Source organism: Betta splendens, chromosome 17 (genome assembly GCF_900634795.4).
Source record: "Betta splendens chromosome 17, fBetSpl5.4, whole genome shotgun sequence".
Lineage (NCBI taxonomy): Eukaryota > Metazoa > Chordata > Actinopteri > Anabantiformes > Osphronemidae > Betta > Betta splendens.
In genome coordinates, this window is record NC_040897.2 from 4,625,220 (window position 1) to 4,643,340 (window position 18,121).

Sequence of the window (18,121 nt, forward strand, 5' to 3'; positions counted from 1 at the left end):
CTTTAGGCAGAGACTAAATAAACTAATAGGAAAAGAACATGTTGTTATTTGTTCACTTGCTGACACACCTAGACAAATCAATAAATCAATAATAGGAGGGTAAGCATAACTCAACCTAGAAACTGGATACAAGAGATATTTCTAGCCGCTCTCTGCTCAAAGCTGAACCTCTTAACACAGGATCTTTGTTGATGCAAACCAGGAGTCACCAACTGGAGGACCTCGGCCCAGATCCAGACTAACAGCAGAACCAGCTGTCAAGCGTGCATTCGAGAGAGTCACGCAAATGGCTGAGAAGCGAGAACATGAGTGTTACTACACCTTCCTATGAGGAGGAGAACTCAAACGGCTGAACGGCGACTGACGCTCAGTTTATGATCTGTCCACAAGTCGGACGCGCAGGATTCATTATGACTGACGCTTTGTGACTTGCACAGTCAGCTCATTATTATTATATAACACTAACTAGCCTTAGAACTTCTACATGGCGTAATGCATGTTGTGACCTCATTGCTGAACTGCCTTATATTATCCTCGTATCACCATTTTTAATTGGAAACCTTTTATTCACCCCTGTGGCTCGTAGCCCGTGTGCTGCTACACTACAGTACATTCGTGACCCACTCTGTTGTGATGCTGGGAAACATTTGTCAACAGTTGGAAGAAACTTTTAAATCATTTCAGCATCATCTGCTCAGATCCCGTCATCAGATTGTAAGTCCTTACAAAGTTGTGTAAGCTCAGTGCAGACAGAGAGCGTGTGAGGACACAATAACTCAACATTAAAGCCTCATTTCTTTATTTCTATCCTTCCAGCTTCAATCCGGAGTCAAAATGTCGCTGTTATTACCTGTGGAGCAGAACATTGTTTCAAGCCCAAATTGGCTCCTCACTGGGCACAAATGTATTAAAACCAAGACTATGAGGCAATTATGAATACAACTGATACAGTATATGAAAGCAAGTGTTTGAACAGTAATATTTGTGGCTCTGTACATAAAACATCTAAGCTGCATGTAAGTATTGTCAAATTCAAAAATCACTGTATTATCAACTACTGAACCTTTGTTGATGGTTCATTCTGTTACTGTACGTCATTGCATCCAAATGGCGTCGCTCGGCTGGATGGAAATGAAATCAAAAAGCAGCGAGACGTACAATAAAGCTTCCTGATACTGAACAACTGATAAACGTGCTGCAGCAAATCCAAAACGAGGAAACCGGGGACATTATCATTCGGTTCACACGTTCCTTCACACGATTCCATTCAGCTCTCAGATCAATGTTTATTACATTCTAAGGTCTGCAAAGATATTTCACATCGCCCGGGATCAAATTAAGTCACCTGCTTGTCAAATAAGGCAGCAGGTTATCCGTTGATGCCTGTACAGCAGATTCACATGCTTCCTACCTCTGGCTTGCTTCATTTAAATTAATCCCTTCAAGAACATCATGAAGTGATGAAATGGAAGCTTCTGAATGCTGCAAGCTGGATATTACTGTCACAGAGAACACAAAAAACAACCGGATCTATTTATTTCGCTAGGTTTGCAGCCTGGATATTAAATATGCTGCATACTGCGGTTTTGGATCACGTTGAGCTTCGACACAATATACAAGAGCAATATCTTCCCCTGAAAAGCCAACGTGCGTGAACTGGCGATGACAGAAAACACTGGACTCATTAAATAATAGACTGTGCGTGATGGCTCCTTACATTTGACACCGCCGTCACCCTCCACCCGTGCAGCAGCAGCCCGGCTCACACATCGCGTCTCCTAAATGTGATGTGACCAGTCTGAGATGACACTTTCAGTCAGTGCATCCCCTTCCTTCCTTCCCTGCGCTGTCACGCTCGATCTGCTCATCTGTCATCTGTCACAGCTTCACCTTTCCCTTGACCTTGGCCTCCACACGAATGTGTTTTAATGTAACTGCCCTTCACTATTTGCCCGCTCCCGACATCGCACCCGCGTCGATCGCTCCCGTCCTCTTCAGGGACGGTGTTTGGATGTTTGGACAGCTGAGGAAAGAGCGATCCACGGGAGATGTTGTCTCTTTGCTGCCCTTCACTCTTTGATGACCCCAGGTTGTGGACAGCCTGACAAAGGGGACAAATGAGGAGACTTTTGTTTTATATCCTGACCCTCTCCCACTCCATGTCTGCACCCCTACATTCCTAGCAAGGATTTCACAAACTGAAATGTGCCGGAGAAATTCAATGTCAAGTCCAACGAGTCCAATTCATCCCCACGAGACGAGCGTGCGGTGTGGTGAAATGTCATGTTTCAGAGACTTCTTAAACCTGGGTCCATATTTTCTACCTATCACCGGTAGTATACTGCTAACAAATCCCACAAGATCCAGCAAATCCAACACTGTTAGACGGTCTATAAATACTTTACAACGTTCAGAGCCTGTCAGCCCTGAGGCCGTTGTTTCTTAGAAGACGTAATTTTTCGAGACGGGTTTTGAAGAACTGTAAAACTATAAGGGAAAGACAATTCTCCAAACAGCAGGACATTGTCGAGTTTCTAATATTTGCTGGGAATCGAAATGAAGGTATTGTGGAAGACTATTTTCAGCGGCAGGAAAACAAAATTCATGACTTCAGAACTTTGGATTATTTGCTTGGCATCATTTTGTTATTTTAATTTTTTTGTTAATTACTTCTTTACTGTATATAGAATCTGTGTTTCCTACGAAATACAATATTTGCATCTCGTGAGAAAATGTAGTAGACTATAAGTATACATGACATTTGAAGTATACTAAGTATACTACGTTTACTCAGGAGGGGCGCCCTGCGTTATCAGAAGCTCAGGAAGATGACCTGACAAAGGTCTACGCCGCGTTTTATTGCTTGTCTGTGTTTTATGACTATGTCTTCAACTTGGAAATGCCTGGAATGTGAAGAACAGCCAAATAGCCCGAATGCATTGTCAAGCTTTCAACCTGCTGCCGGGCTTGTCAATTATTCAGAATCTTGCTATCTGTCCATCAGCTCATATCTCGACTTTGTGTTTGTAGAGGCTGGCGTAACAGAAGCGTCTGCAGGAAATCACACTTCCCCATGTGTTTCTTAGGCTGGAAAATCTTCCATTTGCGATCACTGTTGTACTCCTACAGATGTTGTGCACATTGTTTCTCTGCAGCTTGAGGTTTCTGTGTGTGAGGTACAGCCATGGAATGATTTATACTCTTTCTTAGCTCCTGGTAAAGAAAAATAAATGATGTAAATGTGCTAAGATGATTAGGTTCATTTAAAGTGGATGAACTGAAGATTCAGTTTAAATCAAACTCTTATATCATGCGTGTCATTGCCACCTCAATACTTTGCTCCTTTGTTTTACACTCGGTTACAAGCAGAGAACCTGAGCTCCCGTGTTTGAAGATTATCACTTCAGTGGCCTCCTGCTTAAAACTGTTTTTTTGAACTGGTTTATTCATTTCAGCAGTTTGAAAAGCAACTTGACTGAGCATCTACAGTAGCCAGACTATAAACTAGGGACCACAAGGATTTCAAAATAAAATATATATTTCAAAATACGATTTTGTTTATTGATAAAATGCTGTCAGTGTGTGAATTTGAGCTGGGTAAGTAAACAACAAACTATTCAAACCTAAAGTTCATGTTCAAATTCATATTCAAGACAAGGGCCTCAGACACGTTGCCATGCAGTCTTATAGACAGTCGAGTGGAGCAGCCAGGTAGTGGTCCCCGCTCTTTGGTGTTCTTTTCTCTCAGAGCCTTTCAGGTGGTGCACACTAGGCTTGTGGGAAGGTCTTGCTGCACCCCAAGCTCAGTGAAACACTGTGAACACTCTTATGCACCTCACTGTCAGTACCCTGCTTCTTCTTTGTGGAAAACAAAACAGGAAGGAGGGAGGTGAAAGAAACCTGACTAAAAGATAAGTACAGTCCTCACTTCAACCACCAGCAGGCAGTGGATGTTGGGTGGCCTGCTGGGCTTTGTCTACATCTACAGTAAGAGGTGCGTTGAGCTGGAGTTAATGTTTAATACTCAGAAGCTCACGCATCCACGTCAGCAGAGAGTTTAGTCCAAGTCCAAGGTCAGGGCGAGGTCACGTCACAGCAGGAAACAGTGACAAACCCTTAGATGGCAGCATCCATGTGTTTGTCTCACAGTACAGAACCCAGGGCTACAGAAGGTTTTAGTCCAAATGGTAGAGAAGCTGACTCATTGTGACAGACACCTGGAAACATAAAACAACCCAACCAAATGATTCACATCAATATTCAACTGTAAAATTGAGCAGGGAATAGATTAACATAATTAGATTAAAAAGATAAAGAGCCTGATCTGTTTAGGGTCCTTTATAGAACGATATGTTGGAACATTTTTGGCCTAATTCATTCTCACAGAAGCAGCAACTCAGTCAGTTACAGATGTGACGTATTAAACACTTTCGCCCTCCCGTGGTTTGTTTTGGGTCATATACTGTATGTTTTTTTTCTTGCCCCAGTTTTACAGATGTTTTCAAGCCCTGCTGCGCTGTGAGGCTCCTCGACCGGGTTCTAGCTTGAAGAGCTCGTCCAAGGCCCTGAGAGGCGCCGCCGCCGTGGGGCCGCGCCGCACCAATGACTTCCTCTTCATGGTGGCCTCCCTGGGTCAGCCGGCCGTCACCTTGCCCCAGCTGGGCGCCTCATTTGAACCCACCATCGATTTCACCAAAGCCCCTTCTTCAGATAACAAACCTGTCATAGTCTCACTGGTGGCTCAGGTTGATGGCTGATAATTGGCTACAGCCGTCAAAGTCCCTGGGCGGGACGTCGGTAACGATGACAGAGGCCTCAACGGCGGGTGGGTTAACGTGGCATCAACCGGGCCTCGGACAGCAGCGCTGACAGGCTTAGTTTTAAATGGAAATAAACCACTGCCTCTGGACATTACGAGCAGAAATCAGAGGCAGAAACCGGGGATCTGCTTCATTGCGGGGAAGGAGCGAACAGATGGTGACACTGACCAGTGTTCTTGTCACAGACTGTTGGGAAACAGAGATTCGCAGGCGTCATTTAACTTCACTGTGATCCGCCTGTGTTCAGAACACTGAGACTATAGTATGTGTCTGAACTGGAGAAGACAGATGAGCAAAGAAATAACAATGATTTTGTTACAAAATTAAACTGTCGTCCATTTTAGCCTTTATTTCCTTCATTGCCTTTATTTCTCAGTCATTCTCACACTTTAAATTGCAAGTTATTAATGGGACATACAGGTATTGTTTGTTTTATGTTTCTCTGAACGGTGACTTTCTGGTCAAAGAGATCTGTGCATGAGAGTTATTGTATAGTTCCTTTATTAATTATTGTGCATGTGCACTATTGGAGTTTGATTTGTAAGCTTGTGTACTCACACATGGCTCCTACTCCTCGCACTGCTCCAATACTAGTTTACTTCATCATGAATTTGATTTTTTATATTCAGTGTACATGTACCTTATAAGTATCTGGCTTTGAAGTTAAACCCAAACTATTTGAGTTCACAGGTCTACATGTATCAGTATTCAAACCTTTGGTTTCTGGCCTCACCTCTCTACTGAAACCAAACACCTCCTTCAAAGTTCCTGAGAACACAACAAAGGACTTACAGTCACTCAAAGCAGCACAAAACGTCAAATGGGGTTTATTCCCGCTCGGCTGCAACCTGGTCCTTTTTTGAATCCACTACTGCACAAGGCCAGCAATTGGTGGGAGATAGCAGAAAAGAGACCACCCAGGCAGCGGATCCACATACCCCCCACACTCCAACCGCACCACACGCATACACACTCACACAGACATCAATACACACTACCTGGAACTAGAGTGCACTGAAAAAGGGGCACACCTCCAGGAGCACAACTGCTGGCTGACGGTGTGACCCCGGGACCCCCAGCCTAAATGTCTATTGTGCAGTTAAAACTGGGTGGTGATCTCTCCACCAGGGCCAGTGGACAAGGTCACAACTGGCCTCACCCCCAGGCCCCAAACCTACACACATACTCTGCGGTTGTGCATTGAGGGCCAATATCCGCCTACAGCCCAATGAAGACCACAGCAGTTTTGTACTGTTTCCTTCTTGTAACACAAAGACAACTGTGATGTTACTGGAAGTGGAGACGTTGAACGCCTTGGTCCCTTTGGCTCCTGTGTGTGTGCGCTTTTAGCACACGCTTCAATACATCTGTACAGTATGGACACAAGTTGATACCAAAAGCAAAGACATTTTCAATATTTTTGATGGGTGCTGTTAAATAAATTTTTTTAAATCTAAGTGGGCGTTCGGCTTGTTTCAATGGTTGGAGCTAATGCTTCATGCATCCAAGATCTGAGCTGAAATGACAAAGTCTGAATGAATGACTACATCCTCCCAGCGTCTGTTTCTCACAGACGTGTTGTTGTGTCAAACTTGCACACTGTCACATGAAGATGAGCGCTTTGAAATAAGGAGCAGCCACTTTTACTGATTAGCACCGAACAGCTTGTTCAACTGTCAACAGTCGCTAGAAGCGGACAAGCCGAACGTCACTCTGTTACTGTGGCATTCATCCAACATAACTCACTTGTTACAGCAGTTAGCTCCTGTGGCCGAGACGGGAGAACTGCAAGCACAGACAAATGCATGAAGTCTAACAAGATAAAGCTCAGCAGATACTGACTCATCTACTTCATGTCTGAATTGAAGAAAGTAAAGTAGAATAGGTTCCACATTTTCTTTAGTCCGTTAAACTGCAATTTCTGGTTTGAGATGATGTCACCTGTTAAGAATTACAACTACTATGCCAGAAGTCTATTTGCTGGAGGCCAGACTCAATCTGCTACTGGGTCCCCAGCTTGAACAAATGTTTTTCAGGCACCTTTGCAGACACTCTGCTGACTTTCTTTTGTTGTGTAATAGTTGGTCCTCGGTGACCGCAGCTGAGTAAAGCTCCAGGTGTTAGGGGCGATAAGATGCAGCATTAACCAGCAGCTCTAGGTGAATGACCATTGAAATAACCTTAAGACAGATGGTGCTGGTGTGACCTTTAATTATCAACCTGCTCAGCTTTTGACTAAAATAAGTATCGGCCCGTTTGCTTCAACAGTGGCCTGTACTTGGTTTTGGACATCAAGGAGGGGCGTATTTCTTCTGTATGTTTATGTTCTGATTGACCGAACACACCGATCTAAGGACTAATTGGCCACTTAAGCCACAAGACAGGAATGTGAGAACCATCTCACTCATTATTCCATGTTCTGAATCATTTTGGTGTGTTTGGATCAAGATTTACCTTTGATTCTGTGTCTTCTATTTCTATATAACAACTCCATCAAGGCATGCTGACATTTGGCTCATCATGGTGCGTGTAGCAGTATCGTTCCATCAGATTACTCTGTGAGGTGGTGCAGTGTTTATGCTAACTGGAGTATGTGCCAGTCTGCTACTGCTGCTGCTGCTACTGCTGCTGCTGCTGCGTGGCCAGCGAGGCCGTTCAGAGCTTAGATGATAAAACGTACCGTAAATGAGTCTCGACAGCACCAGGGATTTCCAGGGAATTGAGGAATAAAGCCACTTGCCCACTCTGGCTTTTCTCACGACGCCTCCTTTTAATGGAAGGAGTAAACCATGTGGCTCCAACAAATATTTAGCTATTTTAGCATATTTATGTTTCCACTGCCTTTGAAGTAAAAATTCAAACTACCCAACAACCAATATTCTGTACTGTTTTTTTTCCAAAAGGGTTCCTAATAAATCCAGATAATCTTCTGAAGTTGCTTTAAGACGGCTGATCTGGTCTTTTTACTCTAGATGTCAGGCTGAAATCTCTAATCCTTGTTTGTGACACCTTTTGACCTAGAACCACTGCATCCACCTTTGAAGATCAGGTGACAGGTTTGTTTTCTTATTACAATGAAATATTATCCAAGAGGGCATCTGTCGGCGGAGGCAGCTGTTTGCCGTCGGCTGTAGTAGGAAGTGCAGACACATGCTGGATCTCACCACAAGAAGAGCCTTCACTAGTTAGGAAGGCTGAACTACAAGCTAATCTATCTGTTATCCATCCTAGTAAATGTTGCCCCAATTGTAAAAAGCAAAAGCATCTTTCATACAGTAGCTAAGTTTACTTTACTCTGTGACAGCATCAGTGCAGCATCTCTTCTTACACACTGTCGGTAGAGTGAACGTTTACTGCCAGCAGCTGTACTGACGTGCTGCTTTGTCACTTTAACTAAACGCAAACATCAATACTGGCTAAACACTGACAGATTCTGTGGCTTCAGCATGTGCAGGCTGACATTTAGCGACAGTATTCAATTCTACAGCTGCTACGTTTAGTGCATTTTGCTCAGTTGGAACTTGAGCACTCAGTGGGGCTAAATTACCCTTCTATCATTTTTCGCATTGAGTTTCCAATCTGCTATAAATCAGACACCGCCAGACAAACAACTTCACCCAAATGACGCAACTTTGCATTGTTTGTCATTACTACTGTGTCTCTAGTTGGCTAGTTAGCTTTGGCAGCGGACTTAATCCCATTTACACTGGTTCAATCAAAGCCCTGGAATCTCTGTTTATAAAAATCAAAGTGCATATCAGTCATAACCAAACATTTATAGATTGGTTTTGATCATATTTATTTAAAGTCAAACATCAGTTGACAGTAGGTTGATATTCAGACTCTCTGTTCGTGCTTCTTAAATCGCACAGCCAGGACAGGAAGCACAGATGTGGCATTTGAAAACATAAGAAAAGGTTAGAAACAAATGAGAAGCGAAACTAAAGCAGTCAGCTTCCACTGTTTGAGTGTCATAGTGATTTATGTTAAGTTTGCTCTGTCTCTGTAATCACTCCCCAGCACAGGCCAGGCTCTGTTATAAGATATAATTACTCCAGCTCTGGCTGATGGGAATTGAGGCGAATGGGAGAATGACAGCCTTAATTGGAAAAGCTTCTTACGCTCGGCTACAGTAACTGTCACTGTACAGTAGATGCCAATGGGGAAGATATGATTTGATATGGATTTCCCCATAAAACTCCTCAGTGGTGGTTGGATGGCTGGACAGATAAGTGGATGTCGAACATGAGCAGGTGGATCACTGTGTGTTATGTACTTTAAATACTCCTTAACATTCTTAACAAATTTCTAACTAACAAATATGAATAAAAAACAATGTTACAGAGGCCTGTTTAAAGTTACACAGTTGTGTAATGGATGACTTTATATGAGGAAGGAGGTTTCAGACGCAGCTTTGCATTGCATTGTTTGTTTGAGCTTTTAATGCTGTGTTTGTGTGACACAGGATCTCTACAAAGTGCCGTAGCTGTTGTTACTGTAGCAATACAACAATAGTTTAAGGATTAGTTTCTGTTTTATAGAATTTTTAAATGAAGCATTTGCCTCTTTGTTTTTATCATCATCTTTTATTGAGGTGCTGTATGCGGCATATTAAAGTCATCTAACAAAAGCAAGACAATACGCCCTCTCCTTGTACTTCTTGATTCCTCTGAGGCTTTGTGGAAGGCTAGCATTGTCACTACTGATAACTGGTGGTGAAGCTGTATGTGTATCTGTGACGTCTTCCAGCACAGCTTCAGGAAATATGAATATACAAGGAGAGCAGCATAGGTCTATAAAAGGCCAAACACATCACACTTCATCAATCAACAGCCTGTTAACTGAAGCTACAGTCGTTCAACCCTTAGTTGGGGAGGAAAGATGGCCTCCATCCCTCTTACTGTCTCTTAAATCATTCCACAGTGAAACACAGGACACAGAGAGAGTTTTGATTGCTTTTCTGCATTTTCTTCACAAGCACAGCTCCCAAACCTGTCAAATAGAAAAAGTGTGGGTTAAATACCAATCACCTTCTGCTAAATAGCAGAAAAACTGAGCACACAGGAGGCAAACATTACAACAGACAGAACAAACAGAAACAAAATGACTAAATAAGTGACCCAGCCAAAACGTGTTTTTCTCACTGGAACCTGGCTGCAGCAGGATGAATATGTATATGAAGCCATTAGCTTTTCTGTGACATGAAGTAAGTCCCACCACAGACGATCCAGGAGGTAGGTCCTGCTTATTTTACGTTGGCTTGGTCTTTTTCCAGGAATATCCTTGTAAACCTTAGAAAAGTCAAGGTGCAACAAGGTGCATCAAAGAAAACCTCTGAGGCATTACATGTCACCGCACACAGGTAGGCACATTCCAGGTGAAAGGCTGAGAGGAGAAAACGCTGATATGTGAGTAGCAGCACCTTCCTAGTGGCAGTAGTTTTTCAATAACAACCATGTTTGGGAGTGCCTGCCTGCCTAAGGAACCGGGGCAATGGGGCTGGAGGATACTCGGGTGGCCACATGGGCCCCTGCGGTGGGGATGTGGTGGCTGCTGGGACTGGCAGTCCAGTGCCAGAGTAGGGCCATTTTGAGGGTGGGCCTCCCTGCCAGCGTGCAGGGGCGGACCTGGGTACCCTGTGTCCGGGGGGTGTGTGTCCTAGGACGGTGCCCCTGCTCGGGTGGGTCGCTGCCTGCCCTAGCAGTCCGACGTCCTCTGGTACAGTAACTGCTCGGGCCTGCTGCGGTGGGGTTGGCGGGCTACTCGGGCTGTGGTCTTCATTGGGCTGTAGGCGGATGTTGGCCCTCAATGCACAACCGCAGAGTATGTGTGTAGGTTTGGGGCCTGGGGGTGAGGCCAGTTGTGACCTTGTCCACTGGCCCTGGTGGAGAGATCACCACCCAGTTTTAACTGCACAATAGACATTTAGGGTGGGGGTCCCGGGGTCACACCGTCAGCCAGCAGTTGTGCTCCTGGAGGTGTGCCCCACTTTCAGTGCACTCTAGTTCCAGGTAGTGTGTATTGATGTCTGTGTGAGTGTGTATGCGTGTGGTGCGGTTGGAGTGTGGGGGGTATGTTGATCCGCTGCCTGGGTGGTCTCTTTTCTGCTATCTCCCACCAATTGCTGGCCTTGTGCAGTGGGACCGATGTGGTGCCAGGGGATATGGTTGGGCAGATGGGGTACACTCGTGTGGGGGTGGTGGACTGGGGGTGGGGCCCACTCTGGGTGCAGGGGCATTTCCTGGTGGGCTACCTACGGACCGTGGGTCCTCGGGCTCCATTCTCTCAGGCCGGCCCTCCGACTGGGGGGAGTGTGAGATATGTATAACAATGCATATGTGTATATATATGATATATGTATATGTTTGTATGAGCACATACACACTATTATTGGTATTAGTATTAATCTCAAAGGTAAACCACAGTACAGCAGTTGTTTAGTTATGAATGTGCCATATAATGGATGCAGTTAGAGTAAACAAAATTAAACCACGCACAGACGCTGATGGAACGATTCCAATATCAGAATCGATACCGAACTCTTTAGAAATCCATTGGGATGCAAAGAATGGAGACATGCAACTGTGTTTTTCTGATCTTTATAGAGCCCAAATGCCGCGTAAATACTGTGTTTGTGTTTGCAGTAATCTCCTCAAACACCGACAAAATCCATTTGCTTTCCCAACCTCTAGAGGAATTGCCCACTGCGCTGTAAATGGTCTTTACAATGGGAAAAAAAGACGTTTTCATATTCCACAGTTCGCTCCTCTTGTGTTCCCTCCGGGTGTCGAGAATTCTTCTCATCTCCCTCCAAAGCTTGTGCAGCAGCACATTGTTACCCGTCTGTCCGTTTCCACAACATTTTGCTGCTCCTGACCTTTGACACCACAATTTTCCTCTCTGACAGTCACCTCTAATTCTTCAGTAACCACCAGTATCCGCTGAAAAAACTATCCTCGTCTTCTGGCGCTGCCTGTTGAGGTTGACCAAAGATTTATTGGGAGTATCAGACAGGGCAATCTCTGAGCCCAGCGGGGCGAAATTCCCAGTGACAAAGCAATGGCATTCCAAACGTCGTTAATCACCAGACAGGATGACAGCCGGTGTAAATTGGAAACTGATTCGGTCTCCGTTAGCCTCTCTCTTCATTTTTCCACCTCTTTTTCTTCAACACACCTTCGTCTGTGTTAATCGCCTTTTCTTTTCCTCTGACCCATTTCCTTTGTTTCTTCCCGTAACCGCTTTGTCAAGGGTTGACATGGGACCCGTTGCCCGTCCACCTGTCCACCAGGGCCGCAGTGTTTTACCTTCACATAGACTTGGCTGTTGGTGAGCCAAACCCTAGATAAGGTTCTGATGCAAGACACTGTCGCAAACTATTCACAATTTATCTATAAGGTCACCTTTTCCCTGCTCATCATTCGACTGTAGTTTCCAGTAACACACATGGACAAAACTGTAAGGTTCTGCTAAAGAAAGGACAAACTAATAGTAAATGAAAACTCACTTAAAGTCATTCATGGAAATCAGATTTGAAATTTGAATTTGAATTGTGGGTTAAAAAAACAAACATGCCAAGAAATAAAACTATAAAGGATTTTAAAGGTGTGTGAGAACAGCAAGTGTCAATCAAACCTACAAATACTAGCCCAACTGGCTTTTGCGACGCTACGCCAACTAAAACCAAATTAGCTTCGCTGTTTTTCTCACATTTGAGACTGAAGCTTGGCTCAGTTCCAACTGAGGGGCAGAATAAATCTAGATGTAGATCTGCTTACTAGAATTGACTGATTATCGATAAAGATCCAATACTTCCCTTCATCGGAAAACAGGTCAGCTCCTTTATGATTACCATTAGCATTTTTTAAAACGTAATCGTAGTAAGCAGTCAGTTCTACTGTACCTCCTTGAACTCGGTGCCCCCACATGAACATGGTGAAGTGATAGTTTGATCTTGAAACACAGCACCTCGTGTTTCAAAGTGTGCAGTTCATGCGACGAGACATTTTTGCCCGATTGTTTCTTCTGTTTCGCCCCAAAAGTAACAGAAATATTACAGAGAAAATGTTTAACTTGCATCAAATATGCATGAATGAATAAATATTTTTCACTTGAGGCTTAATGAGTTGCCGCTGTAACAGACCCAAGCTAACGAGTTCAATTAATGTGAACAAACACTCACTTTGAGCTGCAAGACAAAGCCTAGCAACTTTCTCATCACTCGTCACACACTGGTGGGCACAAGTCAGCTCCACAAACTCCTTCCAACTATTAGCATGGAAGGCACATCCATGGTCCCCGCTCTCTCTCCTGTCTCTGTTGTTCTCACAGTTCTCGAGCTATATCTCTATGTTGGAGGGATTAAGTCGGGCCTTTTGGAAGGCTCCTGGACCAGATGCATCATAACCTGAAGATCATTACTCTGGAAAAATCCTAGAAAGTGTCATCGCTGAAGCGTGGAGTGGCAGACATGGCAGGGATGACGATGCCTCCTATGATATCTTGAATCCCTGCTCCACTGTACCTGCAGATAACATCACTAGCACTTGTTTTTCTGCTTCTTCCTGTACCAGTGTGCACATTTATTAATCCTTTTATACTAAGAAAAACAAGTAATGACTTTGAAAATGTTTAATTGCTTTTTAATTGTAATTAACACATATAGTACTGTATATGATGCCTGGAAAAATGATTTCCAGCATAATTTGGTTTGGATTTCATTACATCTTTGTAAACGTTAAAAAGAATCTGAATCCGTTAGTTATACTGAACCAAAGCTGAGACTCATTGTATCATGGGCAAATTAATCATTTTAATGAATTATATTAATAGAATAACAGATGGACTAAAATAAAATAAAAAAAATAGCTTCTATGTCTAATAGTTCCAAGTAAACTGTCTGCTTCGTGTCTGAGGGGTTCATCTCACTCACATCAGATTTTATTTTTATATTAACACTTCACTCTGTTTGGCTTTTGTTGGCAAGTGGCACTTTTCTAATTTATTTCAAGTTTAAGGGAGGTGCTGCAGTCAGAGTACCTAACTAACTAACTAATTTATTAACTACATGCAAAATTCAAGTCATTTTACTTTTACAATATTGTTTGCAGCCATGGTATTGTTTTAACCTGTGATGCATCACATAAATCAACATATTTATGTTTCCAATTACTTTCATTACTGTCACATGAGCTTGATCACAGATGTGATGACTGACATGTCCGAAGCGATGATGGAGGCTCTGATGTTCATGGGATCAATGGAAGTCATCCCCCTACTGAATGTTTCTCCCACTGCTTCCACTCATCCACAGGTTGTTTGACTTTAACCCCTTAGAAATTTGTGTCACACAGTCGTCAGCTGGCGTCAGACTGATTTGGCCACTGAACAGATCCTTGTCAGTGATGCTCTGACGGTCTGGTGATGATCGAGCCAAAGGAAATCTCAGCTTTTGTTTTGACTTAATTATGGTAATATTACTTGCACATTTTCTCAATTGAACATCCAAAACGATGACCTGCAGCTGAACATTCAGTAGCTACTTAGAAAGGAGACAAATTTTAATATTGACAAAACCAAAAGCTGTCTGAGCTCCTGGAGAAGGTGATACTGCTGCCATTAAAAAGCTGATGATGTTTATGCTCATTACATTGGATTCATATTTCACACAGCAAGGTTCTATAGAATAATCGTTACTTAATAATTGCTCCAGGTAAGATTAGAGGAACATGATTGAACCACAGGAAAGGTTAAAGGCAGGAAAATCTGATTTTGATTCTGATTATGTTATGGTGTCTGTAAAATCCTTATATCCTAATATTTCTATTTCTAAATCTAATTATAATATAATAATAATGTTTGTATAGTATTAGGTGAATTAACATACAATATGTGTATAACACATTCAACTTCACTGCTTCACTGGTGTGAATAATATTTCAGATCTCCTTTCATTACGGATGTGATAGAAACAGGCTAAATTTGGACACTGAATGCTAATGAGGACTCTGTAGGATGCTTCTCTCACTCAGTGACCTGCTAGTCGACATATTAAACAGAACCAGGTGAGGCCGAGGGAACGGAGCTGGAAGTTAATGAGCGGCCTTCACCACTGACAAGGACAGTTTTGTAGCGGCAGACGCACGGACAAACACGGCTGTGCAGATAATGGCCCCGCTGTCCTCACACCGACACACAACATCACTGCTGGTTCTGCAGCTTCCTGTGTGTTGGCCCGCCTCCTGCTTTGTCCTTCTCCTGGTTCTCCCAAGATAGAAAAAAGGTAGATAATTACACAGTGGGGATGTCCATGCGTGGGCTCAGAGATCCCCAGCAGCAGCAGAAGGTGGCTCCAGATGATTGTCATTTTCAGATTGAATTCATTTCGGTAGTCCCAGGGGCTGAAGGCTGCAGGATATAGAGCTACTGTAGGACCATGAGTGAAGGACAGGACAGATGCACAGGTGATGTCACTTATTGTAATGAGGCAGCGGATATAAAAATAAAGAGATGCTGTGAAGAGTGAGAGCATATTTTGAATGACCCATTAATGGGATGATCCTTATGTTCATGCTTTAATATTTGTGTGTGCTTCATCTCCAGAGGATACTGTGACAACATTGAATGTAAAAATGTGGAGTTCACCTCTGGGTCACAGGATTGGAGATGATGTTGGCTTCTTTGGAACCGGACCTTCTTTGGGTCCGGTCGAGCGAGAAGCAGCTCTAAGTCAGAGGGTACGATCCCCAATCGTACAATCTCCAGGTGGAGGAGGGTTCCAGTTAAATGGGAGAGAGTTTAAGTATCCTGGGATCTTATTTAAATGGGACGGAAGGACGGAGGGTGAGCTCAACTGCCAGCAGTAATGTGGATGACCCACTGTTGTGAAAAAGTATCTGAGCCAACTCTACTCTACGGAAAAGATCAAGAGGTCTTGGTGAGTTTCCCACTAACTAAACACTAATATTTTCAAATCTCAGTTTGTCTTGATGCAACTGAAGCTTCTGTCCAATTAGGTTTTTTTTTTAAATGCAAGTATGGACAAGGGTCTCCTGGAAACGTCTACAGTAATGCCCAGCTCTGTTGTTGTGGATCAATAGGTCGTCAGAGCACAGATCCATGTATAACAGCAAACATGGGCTCATGGCTGTTTATCATGCAGAAGCAGGATCATCAGGCTGCTACTGTACATACGAGTAGAGCCCGTACTGTAAATCTATCCTGCATGATACTGTATTAGGCTAATTGCACTGACCTGCTCTCCTCTGGGGAGAGATGGGATGAGCTGCGTGCACGCCCCGCCCCGGCTCCGTTACCCTGCAGAGCAGAGGGTGGAAGCCTGCGGAGCTGAAATATGGAGCTGTCAGTGGGAGGACACTGTAACCCAGCCAGGAGCGCTGCAGACTAATGATTGTATGGGTGCAGACTGCCGTACGTCTAATACGTTTACAGTATTATCCCAGTTTGCATAAAACACTGTGCCATGAACAGCCACCGCGGCTGAACAAAGGGAGATGGGCCTGTCAGCGAGGAGGCTCCGAAAAGGAGACGCGTCTGTATACTTCACTTAAATGTGAACTCTGGGGAGAGAAAAGCCAGAACACTGGCACCTGGAGCCTTTTGAACTAAGTTATACACTGACAGCAGATAAACTTTAGGTTGAACCTGTCAGTTTTGCACTTTCACTGTCTGTCCTCACGTTCAACTGTCTCCTGCTTCCAAAGCACCAAAGATGGGAAATTGCTCAAAATATCTGGATGCACTGATGAGTCACAGTTACAGCTGAGCTACTACAGGGTCTAATCAACAACAGTGACCCTCTTTAGTGTCAAATGAGCCACTTTTAAAGTAACATACAACGTTTATAGCCATTACATTTTACACAAATAATGTCCGCCTGCTCCTTCGCCTGCTCCTTCGCTTGCTCCTTCGCCTGCTCCTTTGCCTGCTTCTTCGCCTGCTCCGTCCCTCCCAGGATGCTGAAGTGAGCGTCTGAATAATGGCTTAATCCATATATTGGACAGCTAGAATGCAGTAATAGGACAATGTAACGAACTTAGGGAATAATCAGTACAAGGCCTAATGTGTTGATGTCTGTGATTATACGGCTGCGTGATACAAACTAGGTGAAACTAATTAATTCTCTGCTGATCTGACCACTAAACAGCAGCCAGACTAGAACAGGAGTAACCTTTATTAATTACTAACTGGACTGTTACCACCAATTAAATAAACTAGTCTGAACAGATTAAGGAAAGAAAGTTGCTACTTAGAGCAGGAACAAACTAGGATTAAATATTGCAGGTAGAGCAGATAGTGATGATGTGTCCAGGCAGAGATGAGGTTAAGCATGTAGAATAAAACTAACAGGACTGAACGCAGTACTGTACATGCGTACAGAGAAAGGGCCTTGCCAGACGTCTAATGATGCGTTAGCAACAGACTGAAGGAGGAGACGCTTCACCTCCTCTGTTTGCCCCCGGCTTTACTCAGCTGCTTCACCTTAACGCAGTGAAATGTCACCTCAGCAGAAGCATGAAGAGCTGCATCTTGGTTATCAAAGCTGAATGCGCTTATGCATATGTATGTATGTGCTGCTGGATGTTAGGAAGAAGTGAGGTCAGAGGAAGGGAAGGAAGGAAGGAAGGAAGGAAGGAAGGAAGGAAGGAAGGAAGGAAGGAAGGAGGGAAGGAAGGAAGGAAGGAAGGAAGGAAGGAAGGAAGGAAGGAAGGAAGGAAGGAAGGAAGTGTTGGGGAAATTATTAGTTCCTTTTGTAAATCTTAAATAAAGCAGACAAAATCAGTTGAGAACCTCTTAAGAATTTTACTTGCAAGGAGTGAGCAGTTTACAGCAAAGGCAACTTCCTGAAGAGAAGACAAGGATTCAGCTCATAATATGTATTGCATTCTGGGAGCTGCATAGTCACAGTACGTGGGAAATATTTTCTGCACAAAGCAAGCATTGGGCTCATCAGATAAGGATGCTACACACCGGTACTCCCTATTTCTTGCAGAGCAGAAAGGAGGAAACTTCAAAGCTATAGCACAGCTAACAAGGCTTCAGCAAAATATGTTTCAGTGATTAAATGCAGTATTTTTCCAACATTTCCCTCCTGTTTAACATTGAAACAATTAACAATTAAACAATTATGCATATATCAGAACAGCACAACCTCTTTTGTTTTTCAGTGCAGTCATCATAAATAATAACATTTACAACATCGTAGATAGGGTCAAAAGCACAGACTCACAATATTTACAGCTTAGTGTCCATTTCCGTTGACATCGTGGAGGTTTTCTTCA

The 18,121-nt window shown here is 43.5% G+C and overlaps 1 protein-coding gene across 1 annotated transcript in view; it reads left to right on the top strand.

Moving 5' to 3' along the window:
* Positions 1–6,277, top strand: part of LOC114844870 (vertebrate ancient opsin-like) — a 37,988-nt gene extending 31,711 nt beyond the window's left edge. The window contains exon 4 of the mRNA XM_029132532.3: positions 4,488–6,277. Coding sequence (XP_028988365.1) covers positions 4,488–4,757 — 270 coding nt within the window. The 3' untranslated portion in view covers positions 4,758–6,277. The remainder of the gene's footprint in view (positions 1–4,487) is intronic.
* Positions 6,278–18,121: the final 11,844 nt, after the last annotated feature.